Source organism: Theropithecus gelada, chromosome 19 (assembly GCF_003255815.1).
Source record: "Theropithecus gelada isolate Dixy chromosome 19, Tgel_1.0, whole genome shotgun sequence".
Taxonomy (NCBI): Eukaryota; Metazoa; Chordata; class Mammalia; order Primates; family Cercopithecidae; genus Theropithecus; species Theropithecus gelada.
The window spans coordinates 25,125,494-25,146,686 of NC_037687.1; the positions used below are offsets into that span (position 1 = coordinate 25,125,494).

Sequence of the window (21,193 nt, forward strand, 5' to 3'; positions counted from 1 at the left end):
CTACTCGGAGGCTGAGGCGGGAGAATGACGTGAACCCGGGAGGCGGAGCTTGCAGTGAGCCGAGATCGCGCCACTGCACTCCAGCCTGGGCGACACAGCAAGACTCCGTCTCAAAAAAAAAAAAAAAAAAAAAAAAAAAAGGAATATTGGCTTGGAGTTCAGAGGGTGAAATGACCTTCCCAAGGCCACCCAGTTGAAACATAGGAGAGTAGGATTTGAATCCTGGTTGATCGGGTGCTATTATCTTCTCACCGCTCCACTGTGAAATTGTTTTGGCTTAAGAGAACCAGAGGGCAGAGGCTGTGGGCTAAGCTGCCTCTTGGGCACCCTATCAGTGCCTTAATACTACCAGTTGTGGCTGCCATTATTTTCCATGTTGGGTGGTAAGTATTGGTGCCAATATCTTATCTCTAGCTGTTTGAAGACAGCTATCATATCTGGTTTCTCTTGGTACCCACCACATTTCCTCATAGGTGACAGGGTTCTTGAATACTCATTGGATGGGTGGTGGACTGATGGAAGATTAAAGAATGAAGGGAAGGATGGGTGGATAGAAGAATGGATGAATGGTGAAAGAATGGATGGATGGAAGGATGGATGAGGAGTGGATGAATAAATCGAAGGATGGATGAAAGGATTTATCTCTGATTTTTGAGGGCAGAAATCATGTGTGGTTCCTCTTGGTACTTGACACAGTTTCTTATGGATGGTGGGGTTCTTAAATACTTATTGGATGAATGACTGATGGATGGATAATAAGAGGATGGATTGAATGAATAATGAATAAATAGAAGGATAAATGAATGGATAGATGAGTGGATAGATGGCTGGTGAAAGATGGACAAAAGGATGGGAGAATTGATCCATGGATGGAAGAATTGGTGGAAAGATGAATGGGTGGATGAATTGATGGGTGGATGAATGGATGATGGAAGAAGATAGATGAAAAGATGGATAGATGGAGGAATGGATGGAAGAATGGTGGAAGGATACATGGGTGGATGGGTGGATGGATGGATGATGACAGAAGGGTTGGTAAAAGGATGGCTGATGGATGGACGGATGGATGAGGGAATATTAACAATGTAGAGTATCATTAAGCTGGAAAAAATTTCTCAGAAGGTAATATTTTCAGGAAAGTTTGAAAGCCAAGAAATAACAAAAGTAAAAGAAGAGAATTAGAACATTCTCAAGATGTTTGCTTAATTAATTTATTACTGCAGGTCTAGCATGGTGAATGAATGTCATCATCATCATCATCATCATCATCAATGGCCAACGTTTATTGTGAATTATCTCTATAGCACACATTGTCTTAAGCATTTTGTATCTTTCATCTAATTTAATCCTCCCAACAACTCTATGAAGTAGATCTAGTTATTAGCATCCCCATTGTATAGAGGGGTAGGCTGTGAAGTACCTTATTAAATGTCACTCTGCTAGGCACTAGTGAAATATCCACACAGGCTTTTAATGACTGGAAAGCCAGCGGAATTAGAATGCCAACATCAGGAGGCCCCTGCCACCATGCTTTGCTCTATAGATGTTCAATAAATTTGTAAGTCAATAACTACCCCATAAAATTAATCCATTCCTAAGACAGCCATCTCATTGTTGTAGATTTTTTATTTTGTGATTTTAAACTGCCTCCTGTTGCTTTACCCAGGATGTTCTATCTTTTTTAAAAAACGTTTTAACTCTGCATGTTTTTGTGTGAGCATATGTGCATGCATATACCTGTGTATGTGCACATATGATGTGTGTATATTATGTATACATATATACACATCTATAATGTAAACAGGCATGTGCACATCTATGTATATACACATTATGTATGTGCATAGATATACATGTATAATTACTGTTTTTAAAATGTATTGATACACAATAATTGTATATATCTATTGAGGTACATGTGATTTTTGTTTTCCATTATTTATTTATTTAATAGACATGGGGTCTCACTATGTTGTCCAGGCTGGTCTCAAATTCCTGGTCTCAAGTAATCCTCCCACCTCAGCCTCCCAAAGTGCTGGGATTACAGGTGTGAGCCACTGATGTGATATTTTGATACATGTGTATCGTGTGTAATGATCAAATCAGGGTATTTAGGATATCCATTACTTCCAACATTTATCATTTCTTTGTGTTGGGAATATTGCAACTCTTACTTTCTTGGTATGTACATAATTAAATTGTTTTTAACGATGCAAGTCACACATTTGTGACACAAACTTAAATCGAAAGAAGTCTCTTATTTACCCCTGGTTCCCACTTCCAGAGGTGATTGATATCAGTGGCTTCTCACAGGCCCGCTCAGGAAAACGCTCTGTGCATGTATGTGCATGGGGAACACAGATGCATTGGATGAATGATTGATGGATGGATGATAAGAGGATGGATTGAATGAATCATGAATAAATAGAAGGATAAATGAATGGATAGATGAGTGGATAAGCGTCTTGCTGAGAACTACAAGGCTCTAAGTGACTTAGGTTTTCGAGTGTCACCGTCTTTTCGTTCCTCTGCACTTATCCCAAAATTGGTAGTCAGCAGATTCCAGTAAAATCTCAGGGATGGCCTGAGTGCAGTGGCTCATGCCTGCAATCCCAGCACTCGGGAGGCTGAGGCAGGAGAATCGCTTGAACCAGGGAGGCGGAGGTTGCAGTGAGCTAAGACTGTGCCACTGCACTCCAGCTTGGGACGCAGAGCAAGACTTCATCTCAAAAAAAAAAAAAAAAAATCTAGCGTGTATGCTGTCTCCATAAATAGTAATGAAAATATCTGGCTTGTGTGCCCCCTCTGACATTTACACAGTGCTTTCCAGCATCTGCTGAATGTATAAGATCCCGAGGGGCCGGGCGCGGTGGCTCAAGCCTGTAATCCCAGCACTTTGGGAGGCCGAGACAGGCGGATCACGAGGTCAGAAGATCGAGACCATCCTGGCGAACATAGTGAAACCCCGTCTCTACTAAAAAATACAAAAAACTAGCCGGGCGAGGTGGTGGGCGCCTGTAGTCCCAGCTACTTGGGAGGCTGAGGCAGGAGAATGGCGTAAACCCAGGAGGCGGAGCTTGCAGTGAGCTGAGATCCGGCCACTGCACTCCAGCCTGGGCGACTGAGGGAAACTCCGTCTCAGAAAAAAAAAAAAAAAAAAAAATCCCAAGGTGGAGTTTATTCTCCCTCATTTGATGATTGGAAAAACTACCCCCACATTTGCCTGTGGTTTGACTCCAAAACTACAACAACCCTTTATCCGACCAGCCAAGAAACAGTGGCAAGTGGCAGGATGCTGGTCCCAACAACCCCAGGGCTCAGGACAGAGGGTTCTCCAAGCATCTGAACCTGCCAGTGCCCAAGGCGTAACTTGGTCCTCACCTGGATGTTCCAGACGTGGGTGTCTGGCTATTAGGGTTTGTTTTCCAGTTGAATAATTATTTTGAACAGCCCTAAAATATTTTCTATTAATACCCATAACTTGGTCTGTGCAGAGTCATTAACATTCCAGACCATCTGTTGCTACCAATTCTTCGAATTTGCACGAAACTCTTTATTGCACAAGGAAGCAAGCCATGTAAATAGCTGGGGATGGAGGGATCATCCCGGGCAAAGAGAAGAACGAGTGCGAAGGCCTTGAGGTGGCTTCTGCAGGAAACAACTAAAAGGCAGCTAGAGGGAGGAGAAGGAAGATAAGAAATGAGCTTTGAGGGAAGGCATGGTATGGACTATGGATTGTATTCTAAAGGTGATGGAGGATTTTGAATTAATAAACGCCACCCCTCCTCACTTTTTTTTTTTTTTTTTTTTGAGACAGAGTCTTGCTCTGTCGCCCAGGCTGGTGTGCAATGGTGCGATTTTGGCTCACTGCAACCTCCACCTCCTGGGTTCAAGTGATTTTCCTGCCTCAGCCTGCCAAGTAGCTGGGACTACAGGCACCCACCACCACGCCCAGTTAATTCTTTTTTTTTTTTTTTGTATTTTTATTAGAGATGAGATTTCGCCATGTTGGCCAGGCTGGTGTCAAACTCCTGACCTCAAGCGATCCGCCCATCTCAGCTTCCCAAAATGCTCGGATTACAGGCGTGAGCCACTGTGCCTGGTTCACACTTCCTCACTTTAATCCCTTCTGTGGCTTCTGGTTGCTTCTATTCTATTCTATTCTATATATTTTTTTGAGCCTTGCTCTGTTACCCAGGCTGGAGTGCAGTGGTATGATCTTGGCTCACAGCAACCTCTGCCTCCTGGGTTCAAGCGAGTCTCATGGCTCAGCATCCGAGTAGCTGGAATTACAGGCACCCACCACCATGCGGAGGGAATTTTTGTATTTTTAGTAGAGATGAGGTTTTACCATGTTGACCAGGCTGGTCTTGAACTCCTGACCTCAGGTGATCTGCCTTCCTTGGCCTCCCAAGGTGCTGGGATTACAGGCATGAGCCACTGCACCTGGCCTTCAGGTTGCATTTAGAATCTGAGGGAGAGGCCAGGCGCGGTGGCTCAAGCCTGTAATCCCAGCACTTTGGGAGGCCGAGACGGACGGATCACGAGGTCAGGAGATGGAGACCATCCTGGCTAACATGGTGAAACCCCGTCTCTAATAAAAAATGCAAAAAAGTAGCCAGGCGACGTGGCGGGCGCCTGTAGTCCCAGCTACTTGGGAGGCTGGAGCAGGAAAATGGCATAAACTAGGGAGGAGGAGTTTGCAGTGAGCTGAGATTAGGCCACTGCACTCCAGCCTGGGCGACAGAGCAAGACTCCATCTCAAAAAAAAAAAATCTTAGGGAGGTGCTACAGGGTCCGGTCCCACCCACATCACCATGCATCTCTGTGACCTTGCTCCTCCTCACTTTTTGCAGAGATGAGGTGTCACTGTGTGGTCCAGGCTGGTCTCAAACTCCTAAGCTTAAGCCATCCTCCTGCTCGGCTTCCCAAAACACTGGGATTATAGGCATGAGCCACTGTGCCCAGCCTGGGCCCTAGCCATGTGGGTCCCACTTGCTCCTTGAGCACATCTAGCTTTTTTCATCTCAGGCCCTTTCCACATCGGCTTCTCTGGCCTGGATGCATCCCCCACCCGCATACCTCCAGCTCCTCTCCCGTCTCCCTCCTCCATCTGTTCCTCCAGGTGTCAGCTTACCTGTCATGTCTCAGAGGACCCTCCCCTGACCTCTCAATCAAAAGTGGCCTTGTCCTAGTTATTCCTGAGACTCGTCCACAGCAATGATCACAGCAAATAGTTGTATTTGTTTCTGGTTTCTTCACCTCATGTCTCTCTCCTTGGTAGACTCTCAGCCCCACGAAGGAAGGGACTATGCCTGCTTTACCCACTGCTGCATACTCACTGTGTAGCTCTGGCCCTACATCTTGTAAATGCTCAATAAATACGCATTCCTGAGTGGATGCATAAAGCAGGCATCAGGAAAGAGCCCGTACTGGGCACAGTGGCTCATGCCTGTAATCCCAGTGCTTTGGGAGGCTGAGCAGGAGGACAGCTTGGGCTCAGGAGTCTGAGACCAGCCTGGGCAACATAGTGAGACCTCATCTCTACAAACAATAATCTTAGTTTAAAAATTAACTGGGTGTGGTGATGCGTGCCTGTAGTCCCAGCTACTTGGGAGGCTAAGGTGGGAGCATCACTTGAGCTGGGAGATGGAGGCTGTAGTGAGTCATGATGGCACCACTGCACTGCAGCCTGGGTGACAGAGCAAGACCTTGTGTCAAAAAAAAAAAAAAAGAAAGAAAGAAAGAAAAAGAGAAAAAGAGCTCAACCTTGTAGAGGAGAGAGGCTGGAGGCTGCATATCCGTGAGGGAACAGGACAACAGTTGAATAGTTGAGAAGAGATGAAAAAGACCTTCGTTTAGTCTGTAACAGCAGAGGCAGGAAAAGCGGATAGATTTTTTTTTTTTTTTTTCTTTTTTTTTTTTTTGAGACGGAGTCTCGCGTTGTCGCCCAGGCTGGAGTGCAGTGGCCAGATCTCAGCTCACTGCAAGCTCCGCCTCCCGGGTTTACACCATTCTCCTGCCTCAGCCTCCCGAGTAGCTGGGACTACAGGCGCCCGCCACCTCGCCCGGCTAGTTTTTGTATTTCTTAGTAGAGACGGGGTTTCACCGTGTTAGCCAGGATGGTCTCGATCTCCTGACCTCGTGATCCGCCCATCTCGGCCTCCCAAAGTGCTGGGATTACAGGCTTGAGCCACCGCGCCCGGCCAAGCGGATAGATTTGAGAGCTTCAGAAAAGTGAAGCCAACTGACTGATAGAACACAGCAAGAGACAGGGACAGCAGATCTGCACTGGGGTCTACAACCCAGGCGGTTGGGAAGAACACAGTGTAATTAAATGAAGTAACGTAGGGGAAGGATCACATATTTTGGGCTGTATCTCAAAAGCCAAAGCTTGGAATTTGAGATGTTTGAAGGACATCTAGGTGGACATGTCTGGAAGCCAGTTAAGAATACAGTCCCGGCTCTCAGAAATGAAATAATATTATATGAACAATACCATTTTGGATAATATTTATGAGTTCTTAGCACATGTCTGGTCCTATGTTAAGCCTAGAGGCAGCATTGTACATTAGTTAAGAGCTCAATTTCTCTGAACCGAGTCAGATTGTTGGGGTTCACCTGCAAGCTCCCCTACTTACATGATCTGTAACCCTCAGCAAGGTGCTTAAGCTTACTGTGTGCCCCATCTGTTCGTATCTGGGGTGGTAATGGTACTTACCACGCTGGGCTACTTCCTATCTGGATTATCGTGAATTTAGAATGGTGTGCAGCACTCAATGAGTTTTATTTGTTTTTTGTTTTGCTTTGTGTTTTGAGACAGAGCCTTGCTGTGTCGCCCACGCTGGAGTGCCGTGGTGCGATCATAGTGCATTGCAGCCTCGACCTCCTGGGCTCCAGTGATCCTCCCACCTCAGCCTCCTGAGTAGCTGGGACTACAGGCATGCACCACCATACAAGGCTAACTTTTTAAAATTTTTGTAGAGATGAGGTCTTGCTATATTGTCCGGGCTGATCTCAAACTCTTGGCCTCAAACAATCCTCCCATCTTGACCTCCGAAATCTGTTATTTTTTTATGGTTGTCATTAATCGTCATAACAAGGGTGAGCGGTATGCAGGATTAGTATCCAGCCTCCTGAACAGCTTGGGACCACAGGCATACACCACCATGCCTGGCTAATTTAAATGAAAATTTTGTAGAGATGAGGTCTCACTATGTTGCCCAGGCTGGTCTTGAACTTCTGGCTTTAAGCGATCCTCTGCCTTGGTCTCCCGAAGTGCTGAGATTACAGGTGTGAGCCACTATGCCTGGTCTATTTTTTAAATTACTGTGGATAGAAAGAAAAATGGCATGTATGATGTCAAATCTAGGAGCTAGTGGGAAGAGGAAGGGGAACTGTGGGATGAAAATTTTTGTCTTCTTTCATTCCAGAGAGAAGAGGGCAGCCAAGATGACCCGATGGTCCAGTTACCTGTTGGGATGGACGACCTTCCTTCTCTGTTCCTATGAGTCAAGTGGAGGTGAGGACACTCAAAATGACGGGGAGGATTTAGAAACTGGACAAGAATGAATGGGGCAAAGCAAAGATTCCTGGAACCAAGTAGGGAGGAGATGGCTTAGCAAAAATCTCAGAAGAGGCTGGGTGCAGTGGCTCACACCTGTAATCTCAGCACTTTGGGAGGCTGAGGCTGGCAGATCACTTGAGGTCAGGAGTGCCAGAGCAGCCTGGCCAACATGGTGAAAACCCGTCTCTACTAAAAATACAAAAATTAGCCAGGCATGGTGGTAGGTGACTGTAATACCAGCTACTCAGGAGGCTGAGGCAGGAGAATCACTTGAACCCAGGAGGTGGAGGTTGCAGTTAGCCGAGATTGCGCCACTGTGCTCCAGCCTGGGCGACAAGAGCAAAACTCCGTCTCAAGAAAAAAAAAAAAAAAAAAGAAAATCTCAGAAGACCTGGGGTTTGGACCTTGGATCTGCCACTTCTTTTCTCTGTACATTTGGTCAAGCAGCATAACCTCTCTGAAGTCAGTTTCCAGACTGAAGGAAAAATAATGGCATTTATCTCACGGGGTTATTTTGAAGATTAAATAAAATAATGGGCACCAGAATCTTTCATAATGCTCAGCACATGGAGGGAGGAATGTGAATATGTTGATTAAAAGGCAAGTTATATGATCCCAATGAACTGAACCCTCAGACCCCAACCTGGACACCCTAATTATATATTAATGTATCTCAGAATCTAAACTAATCACTAAAACACTGCAGGTAAGCACAGAAACAGAACAAGAGGAGACCTTGCTTACAGGTCATTCACTCAAGCCTTGGTGAGTCATTCGTCACAATTAGAATCTTTTTCTGCCTGACAGATCGTTCTCTTCTGGATAAGGCTCAGGAACCATTTACATATTGATGCACCTTGATCCCACATTCTTTATTCCAGAGATTCCTAACCTGGGGTTACTGAGTGAGGATTAGAGTATATGAAAACTTGAATTTGCATTTTTAAAAAAATGTGTGTATTTATCAGGGTAGTGAGAATAACTATTGTAAGAAGCAAACTCCAAACTCTCAGCAGCTTAATACAATAACATTTTTTTTTTCTTGGTTCTGCAAAGTGCCAGAACCAGGTGCATCCAGTCAGGAAACAATGCTCCACATGGTCATTCAGGGATCAAAGCTTCTTCCGTCCTGGGGCCCCACCATCCCCTTGGGTTTCAGAATCTGCTGAGGTTTCTTTGCTTTTAGCTCGTAGGCAAGGATCAAGAGAGTCTGGAGGATCTCGGAGGAGAAGGTTTTTTGTTTCTTTGTTTTCTTTTGGCCAGGACAGGAAGTGACATTCATCACTTTCTCCTACTTCCACTGGCTAGAACTGATATAGCTCTTACCTGCAAGCAAGTCTGGGAGATGCAGTGTAGCAGTGCATTTGGGAGGAAAGTAAAACTGATTTTGATGAACACACAGCCATCTCAACCATAAGGGCAAATGAATACTCTCCTAGAGAGAAATTGTGGGTTCTCAAAGAACTGACAAATTCCTAAAAGATTAGGAACTCACAGTTTATTCAGACAAGGAACAATGTACTTGATGGGGTATCTACTTTTCTAGTTATAATCTCAGTTTTGTCATGCCTCCCTGAGACCACAGCCGCATACTTGTGGTGAAACTCAGTATTCCAAGTTCCCTTTGAGTGTATTTACAGACAAATTTATTCAGTATACACTTACTGAGTGATCTTTAAGTTGCAGGCATTGTGTTACGGATCAGAAGTGCAGAAATAAACAAAACCTAGACCCTCCACTCAGAGAGTTCACAGTAATTGGGAGTTATAGACACATAAATGAATTATTTTTTTTAAATTGGCAACTGCATTCATTTATAGTGATTGACTCTGAGTATTATAAGTGTGAGGAAGAGTATTGACCCAGACTGAACCAAATATTCATGGATGAATAGCAGGGACTAAAGCTGGGAAGAGGGGAAAGGCATTCGTGGCAGGGTGAAGGGCAGGAGCAAAATCCCAAAGACGAGAAAGAACAGGGAGTAAGGTCAAGGGAATGTTAATCAGGGAGTGAGAACAGGCAGGTCAGCAGGGTCTGGATTATGGAGGATTGTAACTCAGTTAAGAAGATTAGGCCATCTGCTGGATTACTTTGCAGATGGCTAATAGTATTCATTATGCACTGATTCTTACTAACAACTCCCAAAGATAACCTTAATTCCACCTACGGGGGCATCTGCCCTCCTCCTCAACACAGTATCCTATATACTCAGTGGTGTTTGTGATTTAGGCAAAGCATTGATAACAACAATAATGATGGTGATGATGACAATGATAATGATGAGGATGATGATGATGATATGACGATGATGACAACGATGATAATGATGACAATAATCGTGACAATGATGATGATGATGACGATGATGGTGACAATGACGATGATGATGATGATGATAATGATGATGACAATGATGTGATGAGGAGAATAATGATGATTATAATAACGATGATGACGATGACAATGACAATAATGAGGTTGATGATAATGACACTGACTGATGATGACAATGATGATGATAATGACAATGATCATCATCACATGATGACAATAATGGGGTTGATGATAATGACACTGACTGATGATGACGATGACAATGACGATGATCATCATCACATGATAATGACAATAATGAGGTTGATTAGGATGACAATGATGATAATGATGATCATCATGATGACAATGACAATAATGAGATTAATGATGGTGACAATGACAGATGATGATCATGACAATGACGATGATGATCATTATGATGATGGCAATGACAATAGTGTGGAGAAGGATGATGATGATGGTGATGTAATGATGATAATGAAAATGATGATCATAACTAATATTTGTTAAGCAGCAGCCATGCTCCTGGTACTCTTCTAAGCACTTTCCTGATTTAAACTGGTTTACGTTTCACAAAAATAAATACCAAACAGTTCTGAGAAACAGAGGTGAAAAATGCAATGATATTTAAGTACTCCTAATTGCATCACCCCGTTGGTGCGGTTCAGAGATGGAAGTCTGTTTTCTCCACATTCTCCCAACCCATCCCTTGTCCCCATAATGACCTATGTCAGGTTATACAGGACAAGAATCTGATCCACAAGGGCTGTGGTTACCATGTTACAGACCTTGAAGACAGACACCATGTCTTGTCCGTCTATTAGGAGAGGACTAACTATTGTAGCAACACCCAAATGTCAGTGGCTTGACTCAACAGAGGTTCATGTTAAACTCATTCTACAGTCCAATGTGGATGTTCGGTGGGAAAACTTTTTGTTGTAATCCAGAGAACAAGATCCTCTAGTTTGTGACTCCACTGTCCCCCAGGCCCTCAGTATTCTCTGCTCAGTCCTCAGAGTTTCTCAGCCTTGGCACGATTGCTGTCTGTGGCTGGATAGCTTTGTTCTGGGGAGCTGTCCTGTGCATTGTAGGATGTTTAGCAATATCCCTAGCCTCTAACTGGCAGATGTCAGTAGCAGCCACTGGTTCCTTTCCCCTATAAGTTGTAACAACCAAAAATGTCTCTAAACCTTGGCTAATGCCCCCAGGAGGTCATAATTGCTCCTCCTTCTCTATTAAGAACTGCTGCTCTATATTCAGCTGGTTGGCAGAGGAAGAAAATAGCATGGAGGATTGTTGGGGACTTTTTAAAGCCAGGAAATGGTGAGCATAATTTCCACCCATAATCCATTGCACACATACACAAATCACCCACTGGAGTATCTCACTCATAGTATTCTATCATTATATCTTTGAGGGAGGGAAGGAAGGAGGCAAATAAATGACATTAGAGCAAGGAGGGAAGCTGTGACTCTGAACTAGCAGATGAGCAAGTTGAGCTCTCATCCCAGTTCTGCTCAAACAAAGCGATCAACTTTCATTAGTCCTTATTGTACGCGGGTTTTCATGTGATGAGGAATCTGGGATAGAATAGCATTTATTTCTTTTAAAAAATTTACACATCAAAATTCTGCAGAACACGATTTTTGTTTCGGTTTTTTGTTTTGTTTTGTTCTCAGTCAGGATCTCACTCTGTCACCAGGCTGGAGTGCAGAGATGCAATCGTGGCTCACTGTGGCTTCAACCTCTCAGGCACAAAGGGTCTTTCTCCCTCAGCCTCCCAAGTAGCTGGGATTACAGGGCACACTACCATGCCTGGCTAATACTGTTTGTTTTTTGTAGAGATGGGGTTTCACTTTGCTGCCCAGGCTGGTCTTGAACTCCTGGCTAGAAGTGATCCACCCACCTCTGCCTCCCAAAGTGCTGGGATTACAGCCATGGGTCATCGTGCCTGGCCAAGAACAGCATTTCTTGATATATTTCAGGGACCATTAGTCTCTACTGCTATTGAATTGTGGGGGGGGGGGGGAAAAAAAAAGAAGGACAACTCAATATACTGTATACCTCAATTCTCATTTTCACATTAACTTTTCTGATGAGTCCTTCATTAAAGAAATCTGTTTAACTTTGTTTCACGTGGCATTTTCCAAACTTATTTTATTCTTTCTGTTGTTTCTTGAGCAAGTAACTATTCTAGGTTCTGTGGATACACTGCACAAAAAAACAAAGTTCCTGTACTCATCGAGAAGAATAAGGACATTGAAAGTTGTCCCCTCAATATTTGCCACATCTGGGTGCCACCAGTACTATTATTTACTCAACATTTTTCTTTAAATTTGCTCACTTATCTTCACTTTAAAAAAATTCATTTTAAGAGTTTGGTTAACATCAGTATTATAATATAAAAAAGCACTACCACTTTCCATAAATAGGAAATATGACCAAAAATAAATACTGTACTATGAAAACAAAATCTCATTATTAAATTCTGCTAGGCTATTGTCCAAACAAAGCTTTAAGCCTGAGTCCTGCCCTCTCTCTCTCTCTCTTTTGTTCTTGTTAAAATGAGAGATTATTAAATATTAGAGATGCGGTAGAGAAATACTAGTATTAAATTGAAGCTTTCTCTTTTGCGTAAGCAGAAGGACTAAAAGGACCACTGGAAAATAATTTTTTTTCCAGTTTATATTTCAAAATTATTTAATGTGTGTCCCTACATAACCTAATGTGGTCTTGTGATCCACCAAAAGTTATTTTGTGTAACGTTATTGGCCTCCGATTTTATGCTCTGAGCAACAGTAGTCTCAGGGAACAATATACCTTGGTTGTCTGGGTTGTGTATGAAACTCTTCCCCAGTGCTCCTGGTTCCATCATGAATTGGATACTCCCTGATATGTCATTAGGAAGTTGGATGCTAAGCCTAGGTGTGTAGCCTTCAGGCCCCCATGAGAACTGTCTCAGTCTGTTTGGGTTGCCACAACAAAATACCACAGGCCAGGCATGGTGGCTCACGCCTGTAATCCCAGTACTGTGGGAGGCCAAGGTGGGAGGATCACCTGAGGTTAGTCTCTACTGCTATTGAATTGTGAAAAAAAAGAAGGACAACTCAATATACTGTATACATCAATTCTCATTTTCATATTAACTTTTCTGATGAGTCCTTCATTAAAGAAATCTGTTTAACTTTGTTTCACGTGGCATTTTCCAAACTTATTTTATTCTTTCTGTTGTTTCTTGAGCAAGTAACTATTCTAGGTTCTGTGGATACACTGCACAAAAAAACAAAGTTCCTGTACTCATCAAGAAGAATAAGGACATCGAAAGTTGTCCCCTCAATATTTGCCACATCTGAGTGCCACGAGTACTATTCGAGACCAGCCTGGCCAACATGGCAAAACCTCATGTCTACTAAAAATACAAAAATTAGTCAGGGCCGGGCGCGGTGGCTCAAGCCTGTAATCCCAGCACTTTGGGAGGCCGAGACGGGCGGATCACGAGGTCAGGAGATCGAGACCATCCTGGCTGACATGGTGAAACCGCGTCTCTACTAAAAAAATACAAAAAACTAGCCGGGCGAGGTGGTGGGCGCCTGTAGTCCCAGCTACTCGGGAGGCTGAGGCAGGAGAATGGCGTGAACCTGGGAGGCGGAGCTTGCAGTGAGCTGAGATCCGGCCACTGCACTCCAGCCTGGGCGACAGAGCGAGACTCCGTCTCAAAAAAAAAAAAAAAAAAAAAAATTAGTCAGGTGTGGTGGGAGGCACCTGTAATCCCAGTTACTCTAGAGGCTGAGGTAGGAGAATCGCGTGAACCCAGGAGATGGAGGTTGCAGTGAGCTGAGACCAGACCACTGCACTCCAGCCTGGGTGACAGAGTGAGACTTCATCTCAAAAAATAAAAAATAAAATAAAAAAAGTAAATGAAACAAAATTTTAAAAGTACCATTGACTGAGTAGCTTATAACCAATATAAATTTCTATCTCCCAGTTCTGGAGGCTGAGAAGTCCAAGGGCAAGGCACCAGCAGTTTCAGTTGCTGATGAGGGCCTGCTTCCTGGTTCACAGATGGTGCCTTCCTGCTGTATCCTCACATCGTAGAAGGGGCTAGCTACCTCTCTGGGTTCTCTTGTAAGGGTTCTTATCCCAATCATGAAGGCTCTGCCCGTACGACCTAATCACCTTCCAAACGCCCCTTGTACCATGACCGTGGGGGTTAGGATTTTAACATATGAATTTGGCAGGGGGACACAGACATTCCGATCAAAGCAAGAGCCAAACCAAGACTCATCCTTTGCTAATTCATTGTGATTCTTCCCTACTCCCGTTTTCTCCTTCTGCCCTTCAGGGATGCACGAGGAATGTGTCTTTCCTTTCACCTACAAGGGATCTGTTTACTTCACTTGCACCAAAATTCATAGCTTATCCCCTTGGTGTGCCACCAGAGCGGTGTACAATGGCCAATGGAAGTACTGCCAGAGTGAAGGTGAGCGGTATCATGTTGTCCCTGCCAGTGGCCTTTGACTAGGGTGGATCACAAAAGAGAATGTGTGACTGTCTATGACATGATCACGTTTTTGCAGACAAATTATAATACGTATGCATGCATAGAAAAAGCTCTGGGATGCCAGACACTGAATGCTAATAATGGGTAATAATGTTAACAATGATAGTGTTAAAAATGGTGCTCTCGGGATGAGGGTCTTGTGATATTGTAAGACTAGTTGACCCAATAGAACCATCCCATCTTTATGTCTTTCTTAATTTTCTAAATTAATAAGGAAAAAAGAAACAAAGTGTAAGAAAAGGGATTTGAGGCTGGGCGAGGTGGCTCATGCCTGTAATCCAATCAAAACTTAACTACTAATAGCCTACTGTTGACGAGACAGCTTACCAGTAACATAAACTGTCAATTAACACAGATGTTGTATGTCTTATGTATTATATACCGTATTCTCATAATAAACTAGAGAAAATAAAATGTTATTAAGAAAATTGTAAAAAGGAGGAAATACATTTGCTCTCCATTAAGTGGGAATGGATCAGCATAAAGGCCATTAGCATCATCTTCACGTTGAGGAGGGGGAGGAAGAGGAAGGGTTGGTCTCACCATCTTGGGATGACAGAGGCAGAAATGATGGTGGAGGTGGAAGGGGAGGCAGGAGAGGCAGACACATTCAGCAGAACTTTTTTTGAAAAACACCCACGCCCGCTGGGTGCAGTATCTCACACCTGTAATCCCAGCAATTTGGGAGGCCAAGGTGGGTGGATCACCTGAGGTCAGGAGTTCGAGAGCAGCCTGGCCAACATGGCGACACTCCATCTCTATTAAAAATTAGGAAAAAATAGCTGGGTGTGGGTGGCAGGCACCTGTAATCCCAGCTACTCGGGAGGCTGAGGCAGGAGNGCATGCTCTCTCCTTAAGTACTGTTGCTTCCACAGAGACAAAAATCCATGAAGGTACTTATTCCTAGGCATGCTTATTCTTGCATAAAAATCTTAATTCTGTTCTTCCCTTAGCACTCAACAAATCTGAATTCTCTCTAAACCTTAATTTTATTCTAGTCCTAATCATCCACCATTTGCGTTCTTTACTATAAACCAACACTAACCTTAAATCTCACTATAGCAGGCCGGGTGTGGTGGCTCACGCCTGTAATCCAAGCACTGTGGGAGGCCGAGGCAGGTGAATCACCTGAGGTCAGGAGTTCAAGACCCGCCTGGCCAACATGGCGAAACCCCTTCTCTAATAAAAGTACAAAAATTAGCGAAGCATGGGTGGCACATGCCTGTAATCTCCAGGCAGGAGAATCTCTTGAACCCAGGACATGGATGTTGCAGTGAGCCGAGATCGTACCACTGCACTCCAGCCTGGGTGACAGAGCGAAACTCCGTCTAAAAAAATAAAAAATAACGTCTCGAAGTGGGGAGGGAAAACTCAGCATATTGATGGGGTCTTGGGGTCTTGTCTAAGGTGGGTCTCTCAGTGGGGGATGTGATTTGGATTGTGTAAGGATCATGATGTAAGAGTTAGGGTTGGTGGTCACAGCAAGGTGAAATGACCAAAGACGGGGTTTCAAAGAGTCTGGAAGAGTAAACAGTGTTTTGACACAGTCTACTGAAAAAGTTGAACGGTCTGATGTTTATGTAAATAGCTTTTCTAGAGGCTTCTGGAATGAATAATAAGGCTATTTGCAAGATAAGAATCTTCCGGGACAAGAATTTCCTAGCTTAATAGAGTCAAGGTGATGGCGACCGCAGAACCGTGAAGTCACGTTAATGGAGACAGTAAGCCGTGTGCGAGTTGATAATTTTGGCTCTCACTTATCCATAATATCCAGATAATAACGTCATCCAGAAGTTGCTTGGAGAATCCAATGCTACGTTGCCTTTCATGGGATAAAGCGTGGGACAGTTTTTGTGTCATAAATGGAAGCTCTTCTCAGCTCCTCTTCTTGACCTGTAACCTTTCCATAATCATTTTCAGAGTATGGGGGAAATTCTCTCAGCAAGCCCTGCATCTTCCCCTCCATCTACAGAAATAATGTGGTCTCCGATTGCCTGGAGGATGAAAGCAACAAGCTCTGGTGCCCGACCACAGAGAACATGGATAAGGATGGAAAGTGGAGTTTCTGTGCCGACACCAGTAATCTGGGGATGGGAGTTGGGTGGGTGTGGGTGGATTCTTTCATTCATCTGCTCAACAAACACCTACTGAAACCGCATTGTGAGCCAGGCACTGAGTTGGGCACTGAGGATCTGGTGTTGAATCAGGCAGACAGAGTTCTGGCCTCGTGAATAACGTCAATGGTGTGATATGCCACAGGCTTTAAAATCCAAGAAAAAGGTGCCAAAATGAAATGCTCGAAATGTTAAACACCTAACCGTGATGCAAATACAGAATAAACACATGCTAAGGCTTTTAAAAACCCTAGCGTGAGCCAGGCATGGTGGCTCACATTGTAATCCCAGAATATTGGGAGGCTGAGATGTCAGGATCACTTGAGGCCAGGAGTTCAAGACCAGCCTGGTCACATAGTGAGACGCTGTCTCTACAAACAAAACAAAACAAAACAAAAAACGCAACAAAAATAAATAAATAAATAGCCAAGTGTGGTAGCATGTGCCTGTAGTCCCAGGTACTTAAGGAGGTTGAGGCGGGAGGATCACTTGAGCCTGGGAGGTTGAGGCTGCAGTGAGCTATGACCATACCTCTGCACTCCAGCCTGGGTGAGAGAGTGAGACCTTGCCTCTAAAATAAATAAATAAGCAAACAAACAGTGAAATCACCCGACAAAAGGCTCACACATTTGGAAAACGTACTAGACTGCCGAAGTGTACCTGTTCACAGTAGGAGAGCTGAAATGAACCGAAAGAGCATCCCCTTGTTCCCCTTGGCTGAGAACACGTGTGTCGGGAGACTCAGACTTCCCCTCTCTGTGTGTGTCCACAAATGGCCGCAGAAGCGTCACGAGTGTCGATTTCGTGAGTCATAAAGTTTAGCAAGTAGACGCATTTGCACCTGTGGAATCGTGAAAGATGAGGACACTGGGATTGGTCCTCTGAGACAAATCCTCTATCCGCCAGGTCCTCCTGGTAACCAACGTTCTCCTTCTCCCTCCTTCCTCTAGGGCCCTCTGTGCTTCCACTCTGCCCTTCTTCCCTATTCCAGTGCCCTGCTCTATCTTCCAGCCTTTCTCAAGTCCTACACTCTGATAGCTTCTGAGCGAAGAAAATACCCAAGGCCCAGTGGAAAGGAAAGGGAAGTCCTTGGGCAAAGAGGAACTATAAGGAGTTATAGGTCTGCACCACTCCAGGCAAGGGGTCAGGCGAATAGCTGTGGGTGGGGATGTGTGTTGTTCCAACAACTCGGGAATTTCCTAAATAAAATAAATTATTTCTCAGCTGGTCATGGGAGAAGATGTGACAGCAAAAATTGAGACCCATTTACCCTCTGTTGCCTCAAGCTGCTATGGATAGAGGCGTCCAGTTCGTATTATTTATGGGGTCATCTTTCGTGAGGACATCATTTATATCCCCATCTTTCACGGATTCCACAGGTGCAAATGTGCCTACTCGCTAAACTTTGTCACTCACGAGATTGATACTCATGACGCTTCTGCAGTCATCTGTGGACACACACAGAGTGAGGAAGTTTGAGTTTGAGTCTCCCAACACACATGTTCTCACCCAAGGGCAGTAAGGGCGTGTTCTTTCGGCTCATTTCAGCTCTTGTAACTGTGAACACAAATTCTTCTTTTGCTTAGGTTTGGGTCAGCATTCTGAGCAGTGCCCAGGCAACACCTTGCTGTGCAGAGTTTACCCAGATTTTAGTTTTTAGTTGTTTTTTTTTTTTTTTTGAGACGGAGTCTCACTCTGTCACCCAGGCTGGAGTGCAGTGGTGCGATCTCGGCTCACTGCAGCCTCTGCCTCCCGGGTTCAAGCGATTCTTCTGCCTCAGCCTCCTGAGTAGCTGGGATTACAGGCGCCCGCCACCACACCCAGCTATTTTTTTGTATTTCTTTTCTTTTAGTAGAGATGGGGTTTTACCATGTTGGCCAGGCTGTTCTCAAATGCCTGACCTCAAGTCATCTGCCCACCTTGGCCTCCCAGAGTGTTGGAATTACAGGCTTGAGCCACCACAGCCAGCCGCTTTTTATATTTTAAAGACAGGGTCTCCATCTGTCACCCAGGCTGTAGTGCAGTGGTGCAGTCGTGGCTCAATGCAGCCTCAACCTCTCAGGCTTGAGCAATCCTCCCACCTCAACCTCCTGAGTAGCCAGGACTACAGGCACACACCTCCATGCCCAACTTATTTTTTAAGAAACTTTTTGTAGAGATAGGGTTTCGCTATGTTGCCCAGGCTGGTCTTGAACTCCTGGCTTCACATGATCCTCCAGGCTCAGTCTCCCAACATGCTGGGATTAAAGGCACGAACCATCACACTCAGTCACAGTTTGAAATCTAGGGTGGGTCTGAAGCCCACGCCTCTGTGACAGTGTGAAGCCTGGGGAGTAACCTTTGTCTTATCCCCTTCTGCTTCCTAGGAATTTCCGCATTGGTCCCTGGCTTTCCTTGCCACTTTCCATTCAACTATAAAAACAAGAATTATTTTAACTGCACTAACAAAGGATCCAAGGAGAATCTTGTGTGGTGTGCAACTTCTTATAACTACGACCAGGACCACACCTGGGTGTACTGCTGATGCTGAGGTGAGAGCAGGGACCAACAGTGGTCATTTCATGGATGCAGAGGTGAGACAGGTACACACCTGGTACGTTTCTGATGTGAAGGCGATATCTGCTTTTTCCAGCATGTCTGATTAGTGTCGCTGATGTGAAGGCGAGATCTGGATTTTCCAGCATATCTAATTAGCTGAGGTTCCCAGCAATGCGGGCTCTGTTGCCAAAGATAAGGTGGGGTTGGGGAAGACTGGAACAACTGCCCAGATTAGGAGGATGAAAGAAATTAGGATTTCTCCCACAAGCAGGAGAGCAGAGGGGAGACTGGCACTTTTTCAGACCCAGAAAGGTATCATTCTGAGTTTCAAGTCTGCGAGGCTTTGGCTGTGGACAATTAGGAAAGTGGAACTTCTCAAAATGGAGTGTGGTAGGAAAAAAACAATCCAGAAAAGGGGATAACTGACCAGCCGTGGTGACTCACACCTGTAATCCTAATGCTTTGGGAGGCCAAGGCAGGAGGATCAGTTGAGGCCAGGAGCTTGAAAACTACCCTGGGCAATGTAGCAAGACCCTATCTCTACAAAACAAAACAAAACAAAATTCGTTGGGTGTGGTAGCACACACCTGTAGTCCCAGCTACTCAGGAGGCTCACTGCAGCCTCCACCTCTTGGGTTCAAGCAATTCTCCCACCTCAGCCTCCCGAGTAGCTGGGATTACAGGGGTGCACCACCACGCCTGGTTTTTTGTGTGTTTTTTTGTTTGTTTTTTTTTGTTTTAATAGAGATGGAGTTTCACCACGTTGGCTAGGCTGGTCTCGAACTCCAGACCTCAGGCGATCCACTCATCCACCCAAAGTGCTGGGATTACAGGCGTGGGTCCCCGTGCCTGTCCTATCCCTCCTTTTCTTCTCGTCTTTTCCTTCTGGCTCTCCACCAAGGCCAGCATCAGTGTTCTCCAGCCTAGAGAAATGCCCTTTAAATCTCCCGCATGGATCAACCGACCTCACTGCTCTGTGACTTCTGAAATCTAAAATAAAGAGAAGCCCTTTCATCAGATGTGTGGACAAAACACCATCCCTCCTCCCTTTGGGGTGGAAAACGCTGGTGGTTCTAGCAATGTCTGTCCTTACGACGCACGTGGCTTACGGATGACACTAAATTAGTGGACCCTTCCTGAATTTTGCCTTGGCAATGAAAATCGTCTTCCCGGAATAGAGGAGAGGGAAAGGAGGGGGTTTGGAACTCTGGGAACCGTCTTAACAGGGTAGACATTAAAAAACATCCACAGCGGCCTTCGGTCTGTAGCTAGGACTAGGAACAGTGTCCAGCCTCTGACTTCTGTCCATCACAGCAAACTAGCTCTTTGCCGATCCCCTTCCCCTTACCGTAGAGGTGAAGTCGAGGAGCTCATTGTTCATTGGCCTTGTTCCTATGAGCCCGGCAGAGGTTGGGGGAACGTCTGAGTCTTCTCAGCACAGCTGCTTCCACCAGCTTCCGACTAAGTCTGGAAAACCAATGCAAAGTCATTTTTAATTCACCTTCCTCTTTGAGCCAATGCCTACTTATTCATGACATTCAGATCTTTGCTTCTATTTTCAAGGAGAGGAGAAACATCTTCAGAGGAGGACCGCCATATTGACGCTGAGCACGGATTCGTCTTTCTCATTGCTTTTTCAAACTTAAATAACCACCTTTAGAAATACCCTCTGAACTACCTGGTTCGATCAGCTGGTCCTTTGTGAAGAACGTAGAGAGAATGCGGCATAACCACCAATAAAGGAGACTTGATTTAACCCCAGGATCTGCCTTCTCTGCTTCCTAAGATGAGAGCGATGGTGAATGTGTGGGGAAGGAATGGTTGGTGGCCCAGCTGTCGAGTCTCACAGTGTGGAGAGGTCAGACTCTCAGGCCAGAGACCTCTAGGAGTCCTTACAGCCTGCTCTGTTTTCTGGGGGAAATCAGATTTGGGTGGGGTGTTTGTAGGTACTTACTACATTATTAATAAATTAATTAGGAAGTAAACAGAGGGTAGAAAATTCACCGCAAGACTGCCTCAATCATTGCTCCCCCGTGCCCGTGGCAGATATCAAGAACTGATTACAGAATCTGATCA

At 44.8% G+C, this 21,193-nt stretch overlaps 1 protein-coding gene across 1 annotated transcript; it reads left to right on the forward strand.

Moving 5' to 3' along the window:
* Positions 1-7,452: 7,452 nt before the first annotated feature.
* Positions 7,453-20,873, forward strand: ELSPBP1 (epididymal sperm binding protein 1). Its single transcript, XM_025368675.1, is given in 6 exon segments — positions 7,453-7,522; positions 14,247-14,427; positions 14,796-14,825; positions 16,345-16,544; positions 18,946-19,110; positions 20,681-20,873. Coding segments are annotated over 5 exon segments (639 nt in total). The 3' UTR covers positions 19,104-19,110; positions 20,681-20,873.
* Positions 20,874-21,193: the final 320 nt, after the last annotated feature.